Source organism: Trichosurus vulpecula, chromosome X (assembly GCF_011100635.1).
Source record: "Trichosurus vulpecula isolate mTriVul1 chromosome X, mTriVul1.pri, whole genome shotgun sequence".
Lineage (NCBI taxonomy): Eukaryota > Metazoa > Chordata > Mammalia > Diprotodontia > Phalangeridae > Trichosurus > Trichosurus vulpecula.
The window spans coordinates 49,533,632-49,557,429 of NC_050582.1; the positions used below are offsets into that span (position 1 = coordinate 49,533,632).

At 35.6% G+C, this 23,798-nt stretch overlaps 1 protein-coding gene across 4 annotated transcripts in view; it reads right to left on the minus strand.

The window, feature by feature from the left end:
* Positions 1-23,798, minus strand: part of STAG2 (stromal antigen 2) — a 127,712-nt gene that overhangs the window by 52,133 nt on the left and 51,781 nt on the right. For all 4 annotated transcript variants that reach the window (XM_036740365.1, XM_036740369.1, XM_036740367.1 and 1 more), the window contains exons 4-12: positions 10,586-10,747; positions 8,821-8,917; positions 6,883-6,959; positions 4,051-4,255; positions 1,699-1,850; positions 1,356-1,429; positions 1,002-1,125; positions 227-325; positions 36-115 (exon numbers count right to left, since the gene is read on the minus strand). In XM_036740365.1, coding sequence (XP_036596260.1) covers positions 36-115; positions 227-325; positions 1,002-1,125; positions 1,356-1,429; positions 1,699-1,850; positions 4,051-4,255; positions 6,883-6,959; positions 8,821-8,917; positions 10,586-10,747 — 1,070 coding nt within the window. The remainder of the gene's footprint in view (positions 1-35; positions 116-226; positions 326-1,001; positions 1,126-1,355; positions 1,430-1,698; positions 1,851-4,050; positions 4,256-6,882; positions 6,960-8,820; positions 8,918-10,585; positions 10,748-23,798) is intronic.

Sequence of the window (23,798 nt, forward strand, 5' to 3'; positions counted from 1 at the left end):
ACATACACATTTATGTAATAAATGCAGTTACTTACTGTAAAACAAGAGTGAGTAATTTTATTGCTTGCACTGCAACGTCATATTCTTTATCAAGGGTCATGGAAACAATTCTATCCTAAGAAGAGAAAATAAAGTATATTTAAAGGGGAAAGGGATATGAGTAAATAAAAGTCAGTTTAAAATACAGATAATTTGTTTGGCAATATCAATATCAAACACTACTAACCTTGAATCGACTGGTGAAGAGCTCCAGTTTGGAATTAAGCTCCTTATTATAATAAAGCCCTTGCAGTGCAGTAAGACACTTTAGTCTTACCTCCCCTTGCTAAATAAAATTGAAAGACAGATTAAAAGTATACTTAATTTTACATGTTAATCTTTAAGGTACATAATACTGTCAACTAAAATGGAAACTACCCACCAGAAAAAAAATTCAGAAACCTAGATCTTCTATAAAACCCATTTTTTACTTACATGAATGCCTTTGGATTATTATTATCTGTGCATAAAATAATGTTGTACATTTATAAAAACACCACCATTTATGTCTCTAATAGCATGAAAGGTGCTATATGCCTAGTTACCCTTAGGTGTCAGTGAAATCTTAACCCATATGAATCCAGGGAAAACAATATCTGATGTAAGCCATATAAAAGTACTTTTGCCCTTTGCACTGCTTATTATGGCACATATGATTTTATATAGAGAGAGCTAAGTCCATGTCTATATACCAATGTAGAGTATCCATCAACATCACTCACGGAATTCATCTTTAGAGTTATATATATTGTTTCCATACTTCTTGGTCTAAGTCCTTATAAAAACAAATGTTTAAAATACTTAAAGGTATCAGAGGAGTATCAAAGGATTCCATGAAATACAATTTGAAAAAATAATTGAAAAGGCAAAAAAGTATTGTCAAAAAATATGAGAGATAGTACTTAAGATACCTGATGCATCTGCATGTTGTATCCAAAGAGCTTATTAGCTTATTAACTTACCTTATCATGCATAGTCCACCCAACGTATTTTAAATAGCTGTCATTAAGAAAGGCATCACTGTACATTTTCATCCATATCCCAATTTCTTCAATACAGATAGCACGGATTTCTGCTATAGCATCACTGAAAAAATAAGAGAGTTGCACCTGCTAATAATACTGTAACACAGTCTATGTTCATTCAAAAAGTATTATTTGGTGTCCTCTACATATATACCACTGTAATAAATACCATGCCAATTACAAATAGCATAAAAATAAACAGTGCCCAACAAAACGTGACCTGGTTTCAGCTCCACACACACCCCCACCCTGATATGCTCCCCTGTCTACAGAAGAAATGATTTGACTTACCGGTATCTATGTACAAAGACTCCTTTAAATATGGCATTCATCATATTTTCTATTTCATCTTGATTTTCTTGAAGCTAAAAGCATAAACATAACACTCAATAAAACACATGTTCCCAAAGTATGAAAGATCTTTTTTTTTCCCGGGTGGGTGGGGGGTGGGGGGTGGGTGGGGTATTGCCCAACAATTGTTCCTCACTGAGACAAAGTGTATTGTCATAAAAATGTGTTTGTGAAAAAGGAGTTAGCAAAGTTAGATGAATAATTCAGTGCCAGTGAGTTTATAGTTAAATACTCCCTATGCCCGGAAATGTACTGACAGCTAACCATACTGCTACCCGTTTACCTCTTTCCTCTTCTGCAGCAAAAGTTCCAGCCTATCATTTGCTCGCTTTCCAATCATTTTATTTCGCTCCGCTTCATACTGCCTCTGTGTATTGTCCATGTTAATGCTAAGATTTAATGCCACATTCACCAATGCTGTCATCAACTTCATAGCTATTTTTAAAGAAAGAATCAGAAGCAAAGAACAGCAATTTTAGGTCATTTTAAGCTGTGTTCAAACCTACTATTCGCTTGAAAAAAGACAAAGTTCAGGCAGCTGCCACAACTATTACTCAGAATTCTCTATTCTGTTATACAACTAACAACACATCCTTTTGAAGGATGTGGCCTTTCAAAACTGACCTTCTTAACAATGAAGTCTACTCTGTAAGAAAAACTGAAAGACTAGGTTCCAGTTTTTGCCCTTCTTTATTCAAAAAATTCATTAAACACCTAGCGTGAGACACAGCATGACAGTGGACAGAGAGCCAACCCCAAAAAGGCTTGGAGGGCTTAGTTCTATACTCTGACCCATGATGGCTGTGTGACCCTGGGCAAGTCACATTAACAGAGTACCATGGTAAGGTTCTAAAGCTGCAGATCTGCACTGCCAGAGCATCTTACTGGATGCTCCCTATACTAAGGAAATCACAGGTCAGCCACTCACTCCAACCACACTGACAAAAAAAAGTACATGAGGGTGCAGCGTGTGTCTGTGTCTTCAAAAAAAAAATCCCAGCAGGTACTGTGCGCCATCAAAGCTGAAGCTGATGAGAAAAAAATTGCTAAATCAACAGATCCAAATGAAATAGCAGAATTCACACAAATCACCAAAAAAGTGATTTAACTAATACTTATGCAGTCTTTCTTTAACTGGAATTTTAATGACAAGCTTTCATTCTTCTCAGAAACTTTTTTTAAAAAATAGAACTTTTATTCTCAGAAACAATTTAAACATCATTTGAAGCAAAAATTAATATGTAATGAAAAAGATCAGATCATCAGATCACCTGGTGCCATAGAACCCTAGTCTCTGTCAGATCCGGCCCATGCGCAAACACAACAAATGCCTACTTTGAGGTTCACTATCAAAGGTTCTGCAAGTTCATTATCAAAGACACATAAAGGCTAGATTTCCTCATCTCAAAGTTAACTTCTTAATACACTTCATAAGACACTTCGTAATACAGCAAAATAAATGTGCTTAAACTTGTGTACCAAAAAAATTATGACAGTAAACTGATTTCTTTAAAGTTGTTGATATTAGAAGCTGTAAAGACTTTAGATTATATACCCTAAATAGCCTTGGAATGCAATTAATGACTTATGCCCTACAAAAATCTATTATATAAGAGCACATTTTCTTTACAATTTATATATTTTATTTGTTCAAATAAGAGGCACTGTAAATAGAAGTATTATTAAGGAAAAAGAATAGATTCAGAGAGCTTTAAGTTTCTGAACAACAAAAAGTGTGCCATCTATAGCCAAAGTTAAGAGATTTAATTCTTAAACAAATTAGGATATGAATAATCAACCATAGAATATTGAGCATTTTCTATTTGAGCACAAAATAATGAAGTCAAAAGATATTTACTAAAACATCATTGAACAAGAATCAAGATAAACGGGTTTAAAATAAACTTAACTAAAAAAATCAGATTCAAGTTATTCAGTATTTTGGATACAGTTATATAATCTGTCACCCTTTATAAAAAACAAATGTGTTCATATGGCAGTAGAAAATTATTCTATGACTTTTTTTTTAAAGAGGGGGAGGGAATCTACACCCCCCCAAAAAAAGTTGTAGGATGAAATTTTAGAAGATATTAAGACTCATATGTTAATCTTATTTGACATATACATTTTAGTCAAAATTGATACACACAAGTTGTTAGAAATATGTGAAACCTGTCAGAACCAGACAATGAGGTAGCAACCAGTACTATAAACCCCGCTAAGATCAAAGTCTACTATGCAAGTTTTACAATGCTGTAATTGACAGGGCTCTAAGGAGAGAATTAAGCTTTGTCCTCCTCTCTATTTGGCTCCCTCTTCATATCACACTCTAGTCTGTGCCATGGCCCCTGGCCATTTATATAAAAGCTAAGCTTAAAAAAACAGTACTATCATTATAAATGGGTACCCAATAAGGAAATCAAGGGTTCTCACAAACTGTCTATAACCTGCCATTCCACCAAGCCATTTAGTATGTATCAGCCCAGGGCCCAGTAACTTGTGTAATAGAAGAGGCCTTCTAGTGATGACAAGATTCTAAATAAAATTAACCTGACAATAAGCCAATTTACGCCTTGTTGAACCATTTATCTTACCTTCTGAAGCCACACATAGGAAAGAATTAGAAAATGCTAACCTGCCAATGTGCTGGTATGTCGAAATGCCCTGACTTGAGAGTCAGACAATCCTGTAAGCAGTGAAATGACTGTATCCATCATGTACTCATCATATATGATACTATATTGACATTGCCTCACTAATACACCAATGAATTCACAAAAACTGGATTTGAATTTCTTCCATTGAGGACCAGCCATGGTGAGTGGATAATCTCCACTGTCCTAAAATAAAATTTTAAAACATCAATTTCTTTGCAAATATTGACAGAGAAAAATATCACATGTGTAATAAACATTAACAAAGATACACCTTACCTTCTTATTGCACTGAAACCAAAGCAAGGAATATTAGGGGAAATAAAGGATTGTGAGGAGGGAGGTCTTTTTACCTTGGAAACAGTTCTAGCTTTCAAATATGGGTATTCAAAAGGAGAAGGTAAAAAAATACTATGCAACATTCATAAACCCAAGTGGCCATCATCTACTATTAACTCAGATATGGTACAGCAATTAAGCTTAAAATATCAGAATGAGCAAAAAATGTTAACTATACAATTGACTAATGTGACATACAACGGGAACATGAAATACAATTTTTCTTCTCACATTACATTCATAGTTCATATCCTTAGAGAAGCTTAAAAAAAGTGCCTGTATCAACTGACACCACCATAGAAGGAACTATAGAATTCTGTCCATATGGACTTTTATGACGTTCCTATCTAACCCACATCTGTGTGCCTCAAGAGTTTGTTTCACTGAAGAATAACACTTAGTAACTATATAACAGCAGTTCAGTGTCATATACAATCCTCTTTTCTGTTCCTCTTTGGATAAAGAAATGATTGTCAAGTTTGCAATAAAAAAGAAAAATGAAAAAAAAACTGACATTTCAGTCAAAGGAGTAAAACAGAATAGCATAACATTATAGCTTTCTCCAAAAGAATTCTCAGTTCAATCAAGCACTGCATTTTAAAAGCATAAAAAAACCACAACAGCAAAACTGACTACCACCAAATGCCAATTTTTGGCAAGGAAAGCACAATAGCTACATATAAATGGTAATAGCTAATTTAACAGTCAATTCCCTCTTTCCTCAGGATTTCATTACAAACAAAAGGAGTCTTCGATGATACGTTAACTTTGATTATTTGACTTTAGAAGATGTACTGATACACACACTATGAAGAAAAACCTAAGATATGCCCAACTCTATTTAAAATGTCAATAAATGAAGATATTTTGTATAGGAAGAAAAGGGCCATTTGTACATATAGTATTTTAAAGTGAGAAAACTAGGAATGTGGTTCAGTAACTTCTACTTATAAAGTGGTGTCCTCATCAGAATTGTTTTTAAGGTATTTTAGAAAAAATTCTTAATCTTTGGCAAGTGAAGGCCCTAACCTGTCCCTCTTTTTTGGAGAAACTATTGATTTACATACTTTAATTCATCTAGAATATTACCTAAACTCATTACAAACAGTAGTTAATCTAATTTTTATTCAAGTTCAACTCTCGTGTCAATGATGCGCTGAATGACCATTTCCCAAGGACCAATCTTACCTAAGTTTAGAAAAGACCATCACTAGACTTACTATAGCATGAACTAGTTGTTGACAGTGACTGTTAAAGACATCCAAGAGTAAATGGCACACGTGTAATAACAGAATCGCAGGTCAAAGAAAAATTTAAAGTATCTAAACTTATATCAGGATTCTCTTTTAATTAACACACATAAAATCTAATATTAAAGATGAAGTTAAAGTAAAAAACATTAGACTTGATTATTTGTCAACTAATGGGTAACTAATTTGGAAATAGTGACTTGCTCAGATATTTCACACTTTTTGCCTGACTAGCTTTTAGATGTTTTTATTAGCTCCATCTCCAGAAATTAGGCAAATGAATCTCAAAATCAATTGTATCCCCTCCTTAGAAAGCAAAGCCAATGTCTTTGGAGGAGATAAAACTTACCTAAGATGGTTTTAAAGTTATTTGTGATAAATGATAACATAACAGAGAAATCACTTTTTCATCAAGCTTATCAGCTTTCTTTTTTAATCTAATAATACCAAATGAGGAAATTGTTGAAGGTTGCTGGCCAGTTCTCAAATTCTACTTAGCTGTTTTTATCCCTGAATACATCTAAACAGCAATTTCACAGTAGAATACCATGACAAAAGGGTTAAACCATAAAGACCCAATTCTTACTACTTTAATAACAAGTATGTCTTCACAGTTAAGCTAAAATAACCTTTTTTAAAACTCTGAATGATAAAATTAACTTATTGAACAAAAATGTTACCTTTTATTCTTCCTTCTGATGAACAAAGTCCAAATTTTGACCATAAAAAGGTACTATAAATTAATATTTTTCACTAAGAGAATGATGTTGGCACAAAGTATGTATTTAATGGGCAAATGTAATGATCAAAGTATGTATTTGTGGTTCGATTTACATATTTAATTTAATGATCGGCTTTTCTAAAACTATTAGAAAATTGGAATATTGGAATAAACTATTAGACTAAATATAGGCTACACCTGAAAACTAAATGTTTTTCAAAGTAAAAACAACGAAACTATGGTTTTTCAAAGGGGAGATAACTTCAATTTCTACAGGACCACTGTGAATTTAAATTTTTGGATACTTTGTTCTCTTCATTTTAACAATAAAACCTCAAAAGAAACAGGTACCCCCACGTATAACATACAGTCCTACAAAACCATAAATTCATCTTGCATTGGGAATTTGACTTAATAACAATTTAACCAAGAACATCTGACCATTCGATTCAAGAACAATGCAATAATAGCTACAAATGACATTCTCAAAACATTTAAGTTACCTCATCAAATTCTTCTGTCATCTTTCGAATTATTTCAGAGTTCTGCATGTGCCTAAACATTTCGGCTGTGACAACTCCTACAATTTAATTTGTAAAAAATGAGAGTTTAGCAGGGGATATAGTGAAATACAACACTTATGAATCTGAAGCAATCAACAGGCATATAACAAATAGATAATTCCATATCAATCATAACATTCAAGCCTACAATTAGAGCAAAGACAAAAGTTCTGAATACAAAGTAAGCCAGGTATAGAATTATCCTTCTGGCCTCAACAATCTGGACCATAGCCTGAATACAAGAAAAAAAAATGCTTAAAGGCCTCTTGAAAATAAATAATTTTTTAAAGTCTCTAATCACTAGATAAGCAGTCAAAGCATATAAACAAACAGTATTCAAAAGTACTGTAACTGATTAAAGATATGAAAGAAATGTTTCAAATCCCTAATGATAAAAGAAACATAATGACAAAAAGGTCCCATATACACCAACATATTTATAGTGGCAGTTTCTGTGGTAACAAAGACTTATAAGGGATTGACAAACTGTGGTGCACAAATGGATTGTTACTATGATATAAGAAATGACAAAATGTTGACTACAGAGAAGCAAAGCCAAGACTTATATGCATTGATACAAAGTGGAGTAACCGGAATCATAAAAACAGCAGAAACAAAGACACAGAAACAAAGCAGAAACAAAGTAAATGGGAAGAACAACAGCAACAAAACAAGTGAAACTGAGCAAGATGGCCTGAAACAAGAGCTATCAGAAGTACTACCTTCCCTCACTTCTATGCATCCATCGTTATGCTAGACAACATCTTAAGAAATTTTTCAGTACACTGATGAAGTTTTTATCTTTTCTTATAAGAAAAGGCCTCTACAGAAAGGGGTAGGGGAAGTAAAAAGTTGGGAAATGTGGGTAAAGTAACATTAAAAAGTTATTTTAAAATACAAGCAGGCCTCAGACGTGAGAAAAGGACCAATAACAAACAAAGCCCATTGTCTTTGTTCCTCAGGGAAAATCTGAGCTATTTTTAAGGCATGAGGACAAAGGTATAGACATAGAAGTATTAGGAAACTTAGCAATGTGTTATCTAACTTTTCTTGTACAAAGGAAAGGGACAGTAAAGACAGTAAAGGGATTAGGTGACTGCAAGAAACTGGGAACACAGATAGAGGAAAATTACAGCAAGGGCATAGATAAAAGAAAATGAAGAGACAACAACCAAAAAACATTCTAGGGCAGTTAGTGCAGGGGCAAAATGCACCTAAACTTCTCAATGGCCACAGGTTCCATCACTGTAACCTAAACATAAAGAACTTAAGATGATGCAGTTTAACAATTCAAAGGAAGCATCATTAAGCCCCTCAAGTACTTACTCTGTGTAAGAAGTTGTTCTAACAGGGAAACTTAAGGAGCTTAAAATACAAGAGGAGAGCTGGGAACAACCCCTACATAAATAACTAAGATACAAGAAGAGTGTGATAATTGCCAAACGATTGACCTTGAAAAATCTGAGGGATCACTTTCATCTCCTCTCTTTCTTGGGGGGCTGGGTGGGATGGGGAGAGAAGAATAAAGGCAGTAAAGGAGGGGTTAAGCAGATAAAGGCTTCTTGCTGGGGGGGGGGGGGGGGGGGGATGACGACGACTTCCTTGAGGAGGCAGTACTTCCTGAACTATACCTTCCTCACTTTTTTCCAAGCCCAACAAAAGATTTTCTTTTTTGAGGGAGTGTAGATATAATAAGGCAGGAAAAGGTAGGTGGTAGTCAGATTGAATACCACACCTGATTTCCCCTCACAATAAATAGCCTCTCCAGAACTTCTAACCTTGCCCCTCCTCTCACTCCTTTTACAGGTATATCACCACTTCAGCTGTTCCACTTGTTAGTGTGATGTGTGGAACAGAATACATACATATATGTCTTACCTTTACAGCCTGAACACTGAATAAAGAAGTTGATGAGATCAAGAAGTGAAATATCCCGGTCATGTTTATATGACTCTATCCAATCATCCACTACAGACTGGAAGAGAAAAAATAGAAAATAGAATTGTCATTGACTTTTCACATGTGCTAAAAAGGGGAATATTGTTACTATTCTGAAAATCTAGTTATATGACTATCCAATTACCCAATACAGACTGAAGGAGAAAAAATAGAATTGTCATTGACTTTTCACATGTGCTTAAAAAAAGGGGGGGGGGATACTATTACTATTGTGAAATGCTGAGACACAGTATCCAAACGGATAATATTTTCATATAATATTTTTAACAATAAAAGCTAGAATCAAATTTGGTAGATGGGATACTCAGAAATACAAAATGAAAAGAACATTCCTGTTTTCTCTGCAGTAAAAGAAAGCCTAAAACAAAGTCAAATTCTAGAACAGAAACTATGTTCTTTCCTAAAATACTAAATTCTGTTGATAATGTCAGAAAACATTAAAAGCTAATATTTTCATTTATGTTTTCTAAAGTACAAACAGTACTTTATGTTTTCTAAATTACAAACAGTATTTCTAAAGTACAAACAGTATTTCAAGACTAATTTTGGTTATATTTTAGATCTAAAGTTGGTTTTTGAAGACATGAAATAACTTTAAATAGTTTGACTACCAATGTGGTGATGGATTTAGGAGTTAAAAATTTAGTTACAAGTATATAAATTGTATGAGTTTCATTTATCTAATCACACTTTCAACTATTTATTAATGGAAAAAAGAAATTTTGACCTGGCCCCTCTGCCTGGCAACTCTTCCACAAAAATAACCTACTCTGTGACCATGAGGCAAGGCACTACCATTAGTTCCTCTCTCTAAAACTAAAAGTTTGGAGGCTGGATCTTTAAGGGTTCAGTTCTAACATCTAAATCACAATTCAACTTAATAATAAGTTAGTAATAATAATAAGAATAAGTTAGTAATTACTGCATTAGTCTTAATATAAACCACTGATGAATATAGGTCATACAAAACCTCTAAAAGGAGATCATATTGAAGACACACACACACATGCACACACACACCAGCACAGCACTTAGTTACTAACTTAAAAAAGAGAGAGACCAAAAAAACCTATTATAGGTTCATATTTTATAATTTTGTAAGTCTGATTTGGGGGAAGAGTACATACTATATTCAGATTAATATATATTATCTCACTTAGCCAAGAATTCTACACCAGTAAATTATTTCACAATTATCTGTATAAAGAAATGAGTCTATTTTTTGACCAAAAAACCCAAATCATATTCTTTAACTTATAACAGAACCACATGACTCTTTATCTTGATGTTTCCTGGAAAAGGTTCTTGCCTATCCTATCAATTACATTATTTTTAAAAATAAGACCAGAGGATTATAGAGATCATCTAGTCCAGCCATCTCATTTTCACAAATAAGGAATTTGAGCCTTAAGAGACGGTCATTTCCAAAAAATAAAATAATAATAAAATAAAATAAAATAAAATAAAATAAAATAAAATAAAATAAAATAAAATAAAAAAAGAGAGGTAACAAAGCTTTAAGTAGCAAAGCTAAGACGGAATTACAGGTCCATTTCCTTTCCCTGGCCGCCTCCTTTTAAATTCTGTTTCTTCAAAAAAGAGATACCTAAGACACATACCTGCAATAACTTTTTCCTGGATAGACATAAAAGCTTAAAAGTAGGGAGGAAATTTTAAATAGTACCTGCATAGCACTCTTGCCCATTTTGACAACTTCAAACAACATCATGTTTTCCACTCCATTCTGTTGATGATGCCCATTCATTCGATTTGGACCAGAAGGTTTTCCTCCTCCATTTCCACCTTTCCCCTTTTCTCCAGGACCTTTTTTGCCTTTTTTACAAGTCTGTTAAAAATAAAAGATATTTTTATAATAATTTGTACAGTTCAAGTATGCTACAATAAAAGTTCTCATTGATATGCTGATACACTTGTTTGGACTTAAAGGAGAACCTCCCCAAAAACAAATATTACAAGATGGTGTTACTGAGCCCAATAATTACATGATCTGAAGCCATTTTGCTACTTCTCCAGGATAGAGAAGCTGACCTTCCAGGCAGTTCATAAAACAAGATACACCAAGTCCTGTCGATTTTACCTTCTCAACATCTCTTACATATGCCCTTTTTCCTCCTCTTATAATACCACCACCCTAGCTCAGACCTGGCTTATTGCAAAAGCTTCAGGCTGGCCTCCCTGCCTCAAATCTCTCCCCATTCCAGTCCCACATACTCCATTTAGCTATCAAAGTGATCTTCTTACCGAGTCGCTCTTCTATCGAATATACTTCAATGGGAGGCTTCCGATAACCTCCAGGATCAAACGGAGAATCCTGTTTGTCTTTTAAAGTCTTTCATAACTTGGCCCCTTCCTACTTTTCAGTCTTCTTATGCCCTTTCCTTCCTTCACTCAAGTACTCTGATCCAGTGATACAGGTCTCCTTGCTGTTCTATGCACTTTAAACACTCCATTTTCACTGGCTTTCACCCATGCCTTCAATCTTCTTCCTTCTCATCTATGCCTACTAGCTTCAATTTATCCTGTATATATTTTCTCTGTGCATAGTAGTTTGCATGTTATCTCCAACATTAGACCCTTGAGAGTAGGGACTGTCTTTTGCCTTTCTTTGTATCTCAAGCCCTTGGCACAGTGCCTGGCAGATAAGAAGCACAGAGAAATTCTATTGTTGCTACACGTCATATGCCCTTGACCATACTAGTCCTCTACTTACTGTTCCATTAGTCTGGGTAAAAATGAAGCCAATCTCTTTAGCATTGCTCCCACACATACACAATCCCATGTAAACTGAACAAAAATTTTAAAAGGTACCAAAATTAGGATTGATGTTCAATTCTCTTAGTTCTATCCTTGTTTCATTAAAGGCCCAGGAAAAGAACACCATTTGCCTTAATGACCATAATTCTACTTTCTACTCATATTCACGTTAATTTAAATAATATCCATTTAGCTAAGTTTTTTTGGTTGTTGTTTTGAGGGGGTCCAGGATCTGTGATTTTAAGAGATATAAGGGGTAATTAATTCCCTCTACCAAGGCTTTGCAACTTCTTAGATAGTTGCCTGGGGCACTGAGACATTAAGTGATTTGCCCAGGATCACAGAGCCAGCATACATTCCAGATTGAGGCCAGGTCTTCCTATGTCCAGTATTGTCATCAAAAATACAATGAAATCTTAAAATATTTAATACTAGGATACTAGGATACTTAATTTCTGGCTTCCTAAAAAAGTTACCTTGTTTTGAAATTATTTAGTAAAACTAGAAGCAGCATAGTAGCAGACCCACACCGGCAAGGAATTTAGGAGAACAGGACTCGAACTTGGCCCTACTACCAAGTAACTCCAAGTCATTTGACCTCTCTAGACCTCATTTTCTTCATCTGTGAAAGTAAAGGGTTAGCTCTGCTCTAACATTCTATTATTTTAAAATGCTATTTGTCTCCATACTACCTCCATGAGATAAGCATGATCTCATTTTGATATTAAAAGTAAAACTATTTTGCATAAACTGTGCTCAAAAAGGTTTTCATCTTCATTAGTCTTACTTTTATGTCTTCATGATACTAGGTCACCAACCAAAACAATCTGTTTTGCCTTTTTAAGGTCAAAAATTGACAATATCAAATATATTAAATTCGAAATACACACAAAAAAATCAAGCTATTCATGGTTTCATTTTTCTGTTCCTTTTATAAGGCAGTGTTGGTGTTTGTGGATTTTTGTCAAGTTTATAAAAAGAAAAATATTTAAGATTATTCCAGTAGTCCAGTTATGCAGGTTGATATACAACTCTATCTTAAAATTATCAGTTGATACAAATCTATTGTTTCAGATCTCTTATATATCAAAAGTTTTAATGTAGAATAAATGTTAACATCCATTTATATGAACAGTTGAGGAAAACTTTCATTTCCAAGCCTCCTTTTACAAGTCTTTGGCAGCTATATCCTAAAAGGCCACAAGGGGAGGCTCTTACATCCTTTTTTATTTGGAGTGAGATCACAAAAGATGATCAAAACAAAATAAAATTCAAGATCATGGCAGGGAAATTTATCACAGAAAAATTTAATGTTATATATAGACAATAACCCAAAGAAAATTCAGAAGCTATTTAGAAATCTGATTGTAAGCCCAGCATTATGAATTGAAAATCATATAACTAAAAATCATATAACTAACCTCCCCCCCCACCACACACACACACACACACAGGCAAAGACTGCTAACAAAGTTAACAATATAAATAAAAAACAAGGGCTTGTGAGTAAAACGTAGATCACAGACAACATCCACTAGGACCTACATCTCATATCAGTGTAGAGAAGGGGAAAGGTCAAATTGACCACCATCATACCAGATCTTTTAGATCAGAGGTAGGGTTTGAAGAATTATGCTGATTTTTAGCTTGTTCCTCAAATTCTCTTTTCCTATACTTACCTTTTCTCCTCCTCCTCTCCTTCCTAAACTAGCTAAACTATGAATCCAGGATATCAGAAACCCTAAAAGAAATTAGTCACACATTTTGGGAAAGTGTAGATTTTTTTTTTAAAGTTAAAATCACCCTAACTACAGTAAATTTCTCCACTCTAAGAGCATTTTAAGCTTTGCCTGATGACTGAAGGTCATTAGGAAGTTTCCAATGCTAATGATAACGTTCAGTTTCCAAGTTTTGAGGCTTCCATTGACACTATCTCTTGTATTCTCTTTCTCTTCATAGATTGTCCTAGTACAAAGCCCTCTCAGAGACTACTGACCCTAACAGTAGGTCTTCAACTGGTCCTCTTGCTTTCAGCCTCTCTCCTCTCCTTCCTCCACACAACTGTCAATGTGATTTTCTTAAGTCACAGTTTACCAAGTCACTCCTCGCTCAAACAGAATCAGTGATTACCCAGTGACAACAGGATAAAAAAAAAAATACAAACTCCTTACCTAGCCTGGCCTATGGCCTTCTACAATCCGGCTCCCAACAACCTTTCCACTCTTATTTCAGTCCTACTCACCTTCACAAACATTCCTGTCAAATCTGTCTAACCAGTACCGCCACGGGGAGTTCATGTTCTTCCTACTGGTATCAGCTAAAGTCCTATTTCAGAGAACCCTTCCCTCATTCTGCACAATTCATTGTTCTCTTTCTCTTCAATTTTCCTCATAGTTTAATTTTTTCTATACACATTGTATCCCTGAACCACCACCTTCCCACAATGGACTGTGAGCTCCCAGAGAGGAGATGTTTCTCTGTTGTTGTATCAGCAGCATCTAGGCACACAGGTCCTTGGCCATAGTAAAAGAACATAAATGATGTAGCTATAGATGTAAATTCATTCATTTATCAATAAGTACCTTCCACACCTTACTCTTGAGCCAGTTGAATGCTACAAAAAAAGAAATCTTGCATGAGCTAACCTGAAGTGAACCTCATACCACTGCATTTGCCTTTACTTGTCTGGTTGAAGTACTATCCTGGTATCCAGAGCAAACCTTTTCCTCCAGCTCTCAACTCCACCTAGTTCCTCCCTAATCCTACCTTCTGACTTTGGCAAGGATAGAGGCCACCCATTCTCAGCTGTGAGCTCTCCTCCAAAGGTTTTACACCTCACTCTTTTATTCCAGGGTCCCTAGATGAGGCAGTTTTCGTCTTCACCAAAACTAACCCCTCAAATTCCTGCACCTGCCTCATGAATCTAACCTTCAGTTGATATGCTATCCTCACTGCTAAACTTTCATTTAAGATAGTTTTGTCATTTAAGACAGTTCACATCTCCACACCAACCACATTTCTTCAACCAATTTGAAATATGGCTTGCAAGGACATCTCTCTACTTGGGCTAGGGGTGGGGAATAAGGAAACCTTCTCATATGCCTCCCATTAGTCTTTAACTCTTCTGCAGTCTTCAATTCATTACTGCTGAAATACATTACCTAACCAGTCTCCCTGCTTCCATCCCTCCACTCTCCAATCAATCTTTCACATAACCCTTAAATGCGCCCTAACCTCCTAATGACTGTCATTACCCTACAAATTTCAATTCCCTGTAGGATTAATCTAACTGAATTCCATAGCCCAAACTATACTCCACAAAGAACACTTTCTACAATACTGGCCATTGAATTAAGACTCCCAAGCCAGCACATTTGAATTCTTTACAACTATAAGTTTAAAGGTGTCTCTTTGCAACTTCTACCTGGTGCTCATAGTTCTTCACTCTCAAATCAAAACGATCAAGTCTAATGCAAAGTACGATATTAAGTATAATCTTATTAGATTTTGCCCAACATTCTAGCCTATCTAGAACTTCTTTTTCATCTCGAAATCCAGCATTTAGCACTCTCTATCAAATTTGTGTCACAGGTAAATTTGATAGACATGCTACCTATGCCTGTATATAAGCCATTAATTAAAAAAAATTATTAACTAGTACAGATACTGACCATAGTCTCTACTAGAGACTACTCAAGTTGACACTGATTTTTAAGTTTTAAATCTGATTTACTTAACATGCATTTTTTTCACCCCCACCTCCATATCTTGCCCTCCATCTACAAAGAAAGGGTTAAGGAACCTTGGAAAAAATGTTTAATCAATCAAAAAAGATTCCCATATTAGCCATATCCCAAAAATGTCCCCAAGCCAGTACATTAATGTCAATATAAGTAACATGCTTCATCATCCATCCTCTAGAACACTGTCTTACCAGTTTACTCTGATCAGTCTTATTTCTTTATAATGTTGTTTTTACTGCATAAACTCTTCCTCTGGTTCTGCTCACTCCATACACTCATCAGTTTATATAAATCTCCCCAGGTTTCTCTAAATCATTTATAGTGCAATACTGTTGCATTACGTTGATATACCCTAATTTGTTTAGCCACTCCTCTAGATTGGGGAGGGGGAGGGGTGGGTCCCCTTAGATTCCAGGTTCTTGCTACTACAAAAAAAGCTTGGTAGATTTTTTTTTTTTATCACAGAGCAGAATGGGCCTAGTAGTGATATTGCTGGGCAATGGATATGTGCCATTTAGTGATTTTTGGATGAGAGCTCTCTCTATATTGCTTTCCAAAAGAGCTGGACCAATTCACATGCATGACAACCTCCCCAAAGCCTTCCAACAGATATCATTTTTTTTTGTCATTTTTACCAATCTGATGGGTGTGAGGTAGAACCCAGGAGTTGCTTTAATTTGCCTCTATTGCTGACTTAAAGCTATTTTTATGAATGTTGATACCTTGGATTTCTTCTTTTGAAATGCAACAGTTTATATCCTTTGAGCCTCATTCTATTGAAGAATAGCTCTTAAGTGACTTACCCAAGGTCACACAGCTAGTAAGAGTCTGAGACCAGATCTGAACTGACTCCAGGCCCAGCACTCTATCCACTGAGTCATTTAAGGAACTCTTATAAACATTTGGCACCCACAATGTACCAGACACTGTGCTAAGTGCAAGGCCTTTTTTTTTTTTTTGCACTTGTTTTGTTTGGGCAAAAACATTTTGATTTGATATAATTGAATTTCCCATTTTCTCTTCTGTAGTGCTCTCTACTCCTTGTTTGGCCACGAACTCCTCTCTTATCCATAGATCAAAAAGGTAATTCCTTATTGCTCCTCTAATTTATGATTTGACTTTGGGTCTGGTCATTCAGTATCTTCAAATACACATAGCTCCATCTCCATGAGAAGGGCAAGAGGATTAAAATGTAAGGCATTTGAAGCCCACCATGATTTCTGATTATGAGCTAAACTAGGCCCCTTATTGATAATAGCTAGCTTTATATAGGAAGGAGATGCTATTCCCATTTTACACATTAGTGAGAAGTGACTTGCCCAGGATCACACATATGATAAATAAGGCAAAATTCAAACTTGCCAAACTCTTCACTACGCCACCTAGCTAGCTGCCTCAGATGGTTAGCCATGACTGGAAGCCACATGCTTCTCGACCTTGCCTTTCTGAAACCTTCAGTTAAGCTCAAAGCTCCTCTGAGACAAGCCTATCTGCCAAGAATAAAAAATGGATAGTCCCTCTTTGTTTTCTTTCGGTCAGACCAAATATGAAGCATTGGTTTAGTTTGGAGCAACTACAGGCTGGCAAAGAAACTGTTAATTTTGATAGTACCCAGAAGAGTGGAACCAGAATGGTAAAGTCCTTGCCATGAAGATCCACTGAAGAAACTAAGGGTGTTTAGGCTGGAGACCCAAGGGAAATATGATAGCTACTGGTCATGATGAAGGGTTTAGACTTATTTTATTTCCAAAGGCAAAATCAGGAACAATGAATGGAAGCTACAAAAAGATAAATGTAGATTTTGTATGAGAAAAAGCTTAGTAATATCTAGTGCTATCCAAGAATAAAATGGACTGCCTCAGGAAGTATTGATTTCTCTATCATAGGTGGTCTTCAAGCACTTTTCCAGTTATGGGTTTATCTAAGTGACACTGAGAACATGCTTTCTAAGTTCAGACTCTCCAGGAGTACTTCCCCCCAAAAATCAAAAAATTTTGCTGGAAAATAATTGGAAAGCTGCACAGAGGCAGATTATAGCTAGATACAAGGAAAGAATTCCTAACTATTCCAACTACTAAAACTGCCCAAAAGGCAAGTGGACAGCATAAGTAGGTAGTGTTACATCAGGTCTTCAAGTGAAGGCAGGAAGACCACTTGCCTTAGATAGTTTATAAACTACCCCTATTTAGTTATAAGTTATATTAGATGACCCTTGAATCTTGACTGGATAGTTTAAAATAGTTTAAAAAAACACTAAAAATGTCTTAAAGGACTAGATAGACTATGGAAGACTGGATTAAATACCAGAGCAATATTTCAGAGAAATAATGATGTCAAAAAGAGGAAAAAGGGAATAAACTCAATTTTGGACAGAGTTTTAGCAGTCTGTAAGCAAAATAATTCTCACTTAGTCTCTACTTTCATGTATCTTTCTCACCAAACCTGGATCCTAATAAGAAAACAATCAGAAACAATGAAAGTAAATCAGAAACAATAAAAGTAATTCACAATTCAGTGAAGGAAACAGAACAAGCTCTAGTTAATTTAATTCAACCAGGTATTTATTTTTCTCCTTTGTAAAGGTGGAGGGAGAAGGCAGAAAGTCCACCAATGTGGAATACTGCATATAATGTCAGATTTTTCTATGGTTTCATTAGTTTTATGGAAATGTTTTTCTTGTTTTCTTTCTTTTAAAAAATTATTTGTTATAAGAGACGGCATTCTGGGAGAATTAAAAATAAATGAACAGTTCCTGTCCTCAAGAAGCTTATATGGTGGGGGGTTGAGGGGAGAAGTGAAAGAAAAAGGAGAAAAAGAGTGTACAAAATGTATACACTGAAATATGTCACAGAGCTGATAATCACTAATCATTTAAGTGCCCTATTAATACCAGTACAGCACCAAACACAGACATACTCTTCGAAAGAAAAAAATATATACATCATTCACAATGTGAATATGTAAATAAAGAAATAAGTGTACACTGAATATATACATTTACGGGCCATAGATATTCAAATGTTATACGAAAACGTTAAATGTTACGGGGGGGGGGGGGGGATTTATTGCTGTTATTCAGTCATATCCAACTCTTTGTGACCCCATTTGGGGTTTTCTTGGTAAAGATACTGGAGTGGTTTGTCATTTCCTTCTCTAGCTCATCTTACAGATGAGAAAACAGGGTTAAGTGACTAGCCCAGAGTCACATAGCTAAGTATCTGAGGACAGATCTGAAATCTGGAAGAGGAGCTTTCCTAACTCTAGGCACCTGGCTACCCTAAGAGGAAAGGGGTGGGGGGATTAAAGCCCCATTCAGAACAAATTGTTAAAACTGATACCTAGGTCTTTATTAGGGGAAATCTCTAATCTACTTGAGGAAAGAGTCAAGTTTCAATAGATCAAACAACTAGAAGTTTTATAGTCTTTGTATACATAACATTGTTGATTTGATTTAAATAAAAATACCTTGAAGCACTTTTCATTTGACAGAATCTTTACAATTAAGAGAGATGTTTGCATTTTAGATAACAGCCAAAGTTTATTCAAATTACTTTAGAATACTGAATGATGTGCAAAAATCTTTGCATAAAGTATCTGATAAAAGTCTGAAGTGAAATCTAGGGACAAGGCAGGCAAAAAAAGAAAAGTGAAGAAAAAGATATCAATGAAGAAAAAGATATCAATAAAATTAAGTCACATTCCAAGAGACAAGTGGCCACACAATGTGAACATATTGTTGAAAAGAAGAGATACCAACTATCACCAACCATCTGAAAAATTGTTCAATATCACTAATCAGAGGAGTACAAATTGAAATAACTGGAGGGTATCACCTGCCAAGGCAAAAAAATGTACAAGTTAGCAGGACTAAGAAATGTCTGCTGGTGGAACTATTCCTTCAACCACTTTGAAAAACCATTTATTTCTAGAATAGATAAAAACTCACCCACAACCTCTTGTTCTGTCTGTTTCTGGTGGGGGGGAGAAAGGAAGGTGCCCATGCTTTCCCAATAACCTTCCATAAAGACCATCCAGAACCTAGAAGCTATTTTTACTTACTTTATGATTAACCATGAAACACTTAAATCATCTTATTACTCAATCTAGATAAGTGACCTCTTTTCTTTCCTCCCAAACACTAATTATTATTAATATTATAATGCAGCCTGCTAAGAGCCACCAAAAGGTCACCTAAGGTTGTGATTCCATGCCTCATGGCCATATAGCATCACCAGATCAAACAATGTACAAAGTTAGGGATGAATAGTCATGTTGTGAGGATTCAAGGTACAATGTTTTGGACAGTATTTTGATGGCAAAAGCAATGAGTTCTGAAGTTGGCATTCAATCTTCATCCCAATTTTACTTCCTCTCAAGCAGGTTTTTAATACGGTGATAGAGCAGATAATATATCCTTTGGCAATTAAACTCTTAAAGTAAGTGGGGGGAGGGCAGTGTTTTAAAAAAGAATTTTTTTTTATTCATCTTGCTTTTGCTATACCGACCAAAGTTATTCCCCCCACCCCACCCCCAAGCTATTTATACTGGTCAATTTGAAGGTAAGGTCGACTATGTGCATAAATTCGCTGTCCCAGCCTCCTCCCCTCTTTTTTTTTTTAAACCTTCAGTAGAATTTGCTATACCACATTTAAAGGGCTTGATACTCTGTTGCTTTCTTTCTCCCACTCACCATTATGAGAAATAAGGAAGAAAACTTGTAAATGAAAGGACCTACATTCAAGTTCAAGGTAGGCTACATTTACTGTGCATTGTATAATATTGCACATTGTACAGTATTGCACACTGTAAATGTTGTAAAGTACTTTAAAGACATTATCCCATTTGAGGGGAATGGAAACCATGTGAAGCAGTTGTAGAGGTATTATAATCCTTCCTTTATAGGTAAAGAAACTGGGCTTAGAACGGTTAAGTAACTAGCCCATGGTGACACAAATAACGAATGTCAGAAGCAGAATTAAGGTTCAAATCTTCCCTGGCTCCAAAGCCATCACTCTTACATACTACTAAACCACGTAATTTTAATACAGGAAGGTCACTGCACCTTTGGGCCTTAAGTGTTTGTTCATTTTTAAAATCAGTGACTGGACTAGTTTAATTCTAATATATAGCTCTGAGTTCCTACTGCCTAGCTGATACCCCTGTATCAATTACAGGAATTAGTAAATGAGTGAAGAAACACGAAAGAAAAGCCAAAAAGCATCTACCTAAAATTGGCAATAAGGTTGGTCATAAGAGATCATCACATTCCCAAAAAAGGAAGGGATATTTGAAAGGACCTGACCTTATCCACAGGTTTCTTTAAGACTTGCTCCTTATGGACAGGTTCCTTTAGGACTTGAAGCCTACCTAACCTAAACCAAAACCCTACATCACTTGCTCGGGACAAGAGTTATAGAGGAATGCTTCTGGCACAAGTAACATTATTTTGGTTATTTTGTATTTTCACACCATAAATCCTAACATTCTAAAATCTTCCTGTGATTGAAGAGGAAAAATATTAGGAGGAAATGTCATCAATTATAACTGCTCCATCACACTATTTATAGACTCCGAAAAATGGGAAATCAAAAGATAAAAGGTGATACTGAATATTAACATCTCCCAGATTAGTTTCCTTTAAAAGTGTAATAGAAAAGTTTAATATAAAACAGACTACCCCATGAGCCCACCCACTCCCAAGTCTTAGCGCCAGTACGTTCCAAATCTTAAGCCAGCACACTCCCAATGTTTAAAAAGAAACTGACTAAACTGCATTCCCTTTGACACAAAAATCCTTGGGAATACGCATGTGTATCCAAAAAGTGCAAAACAGACCAAAATACTCATAGCAACGATATGTGGCAATAAAGTGGGCCTCCATTAATTGGACAATGGCTGAAAAAAATCATAGTATGTGAACATAAACTGCAGAACACAAGAAGCAGAATCAAAAAAATATACACTGTATCTATAATATGTGGCTGGATATGGTCACTGTATCAGACATGTTTACATAATTGTTTCTTTGCCAAAAGAAAAATGGTTGAAGGAGAAAGGGAAACTAGAAATTTCCATGATATCAAGAGAAAAGAGAGCAATAAAATAAATTTTGTTAAAGAAAAAGGGCTCTGAGAAAATGACTGGCTTATCAAAGAATTATCTAGCTCAGCTGGACTGTTTAGAGAACATCTGAAGATAAAACCAGGTTGGGAAGGCAACAAAGCAAACCAGAAATGGCTAAGATCAACTTTCATCAGCAAGAATAGGAAAAGAAGCAAATCTGGACTACTTATACCTCTGCATTAGGCAAAGAAGTGTAATGGTATTTAAAGTCAGGAGAACATCAGGTCCTGACCAAGTATATACTCAAGAAATCTGTGCTGGAGGCAATTCAATTTAAATGGACATAATCTCAAAGAAGGGGTGAATGAAAAAGAATGGGGGAAAAAAATCACAGCCAAAGCTTAGGAAAGGACAGAAGGCAAATAACTACCTAACCATATGTCTTTCTCATTTCTATAAAATCTTTATGAGACAGGCATGTGTATGCATGCAGGATGGAAACATAAGAAGAGAAGAGACCAGCTTTTGGAGACAATTTTCTATAGAGGACATCATCATGGTTATACAACTGATTGAAGTACACGGATTATCTTTGTAAGCTACCCCCAGCTGTCTCAGAGAATGGTCAAGAGAAAGGATCTCAAGAGTAAAGCCTGAAACCAATGTGAACAATGGAAAAACTTACCCAGTGCCAGATGTCCAGCTCTCCTAAACCACAACAGTGAAATCCACAGTAAAGTGAAAGAAAATGGTCTAACAATCCCCAATAAAAAAAAAAACAACACATAAAACATAGTTTGGCCAAACTATAAAACTGGTCAATGAGTTGTGACATATAGTCACAGACTAATTCCTCAAAGATAGAACAAAAAGCAGTGTTTTCAATGATCCCATACTGTTTGCTCTTGTAAAAGTTCATCGGTTTCTCCCTGACCCAGGCTTGTAATATTTTTGACTACAATGTCAGATCAGACCTGATGTCATTCCACCACTCCTTCCCTCCTCTTCCCTACCACCCTTCCTCTAGCCTTACTTTCCTTCTCTTATAGTCATAATCAGAATAACTACATATCATCCTCTATTCTGAAATACCTTGTTCCCTTATCTTATCACCACTTATGTATGGCCAACTATGATCTTGGCTGTTCCGACCATTTCTGTCCTCTGCTGCTTCCGAACAAAGTTACAAAATCATACTGGATTCCCAACAAAGTCATGTTACCTAATCTCAGGGCTGACCAAGAATTCCATAACTGATTTTCTTTAGTACTTTACAAACCATTTGTTTCAAACTACCTTATTTCTTCAAATCACCCTACACCAATCCTTCAATCTCTACAGGACTCCAAATTATACTATTTCTCTTGGCATTGCATGTAGACTTTTTAGACCTGGAGCTAGTAAAACAGAGTTCAAATCATTCTTCAAAACCTAATCAAGTGGCTTAACACTGTCTCAGCCTCAGTGTCCTCATCTGTAAACTAGAAAAATAATAGATCCTACCTAACTGGGTCGTTTGAGGCTCAAATTTAAGTGCTTTTCAAAGCATTCTCTATAAAGGTGACCTACCATAATTATTCTCTATTTCACACCTGAAAACCCTGTTGTACTCCATTATTTCCCCCTTAACTCCAGTATAGAACAGCAGTGGCCCTTTTTAGACAAAGCCAACTATTCTAAATCTGCCCTACATCACATCTCTTGCCCCTTTACTAACTCCTTCCAAAAGCTGATATTCAATATTCAATTTCTTCCTATCTACTAGCTACTTGCCTGCTGTTTACATACATATATGTCCAGACCTCCTATCATCAGTCCACAGGTGCTTAAAACAGAACCAAAGGAATGAAAAAATGGAAGACAATGTGAAATATCTCATTGGAAAAACCACTGACGTGGAGAATAGATCCAGGAAAGATAATTTAAAAATTGTTGAACTACCTGAAAGCCATGATCAAAAAAAGAGCCTAGACATCATCTTTCAAGAAATTACCAAGGAAAACTGCCCTGATATTCTAGAACCAGGGGGTAAAATAGAAATTGAAAGAATCCACCGATCGCCTCTTGAAAAAGATCCCAAAAAGAAAACTCCTAGGAATATCGTTGCCAAATTCCAGAGTTTGCAAGTCAAAGAGAAAATACTGCAAACAGCCTGAAAGAAACAATTTGAGTATTGTGGAAACACCATCAGGATAACACAAGATCTAGCAGCTTCTACATTAAGGGATCAAAGGGCTTGGAATATGATATTCCAGAGGTCAAAGGAGCTAGGATTAAAACCAAGAATCACCTACACAGCAAAACTGGGTAGAATGC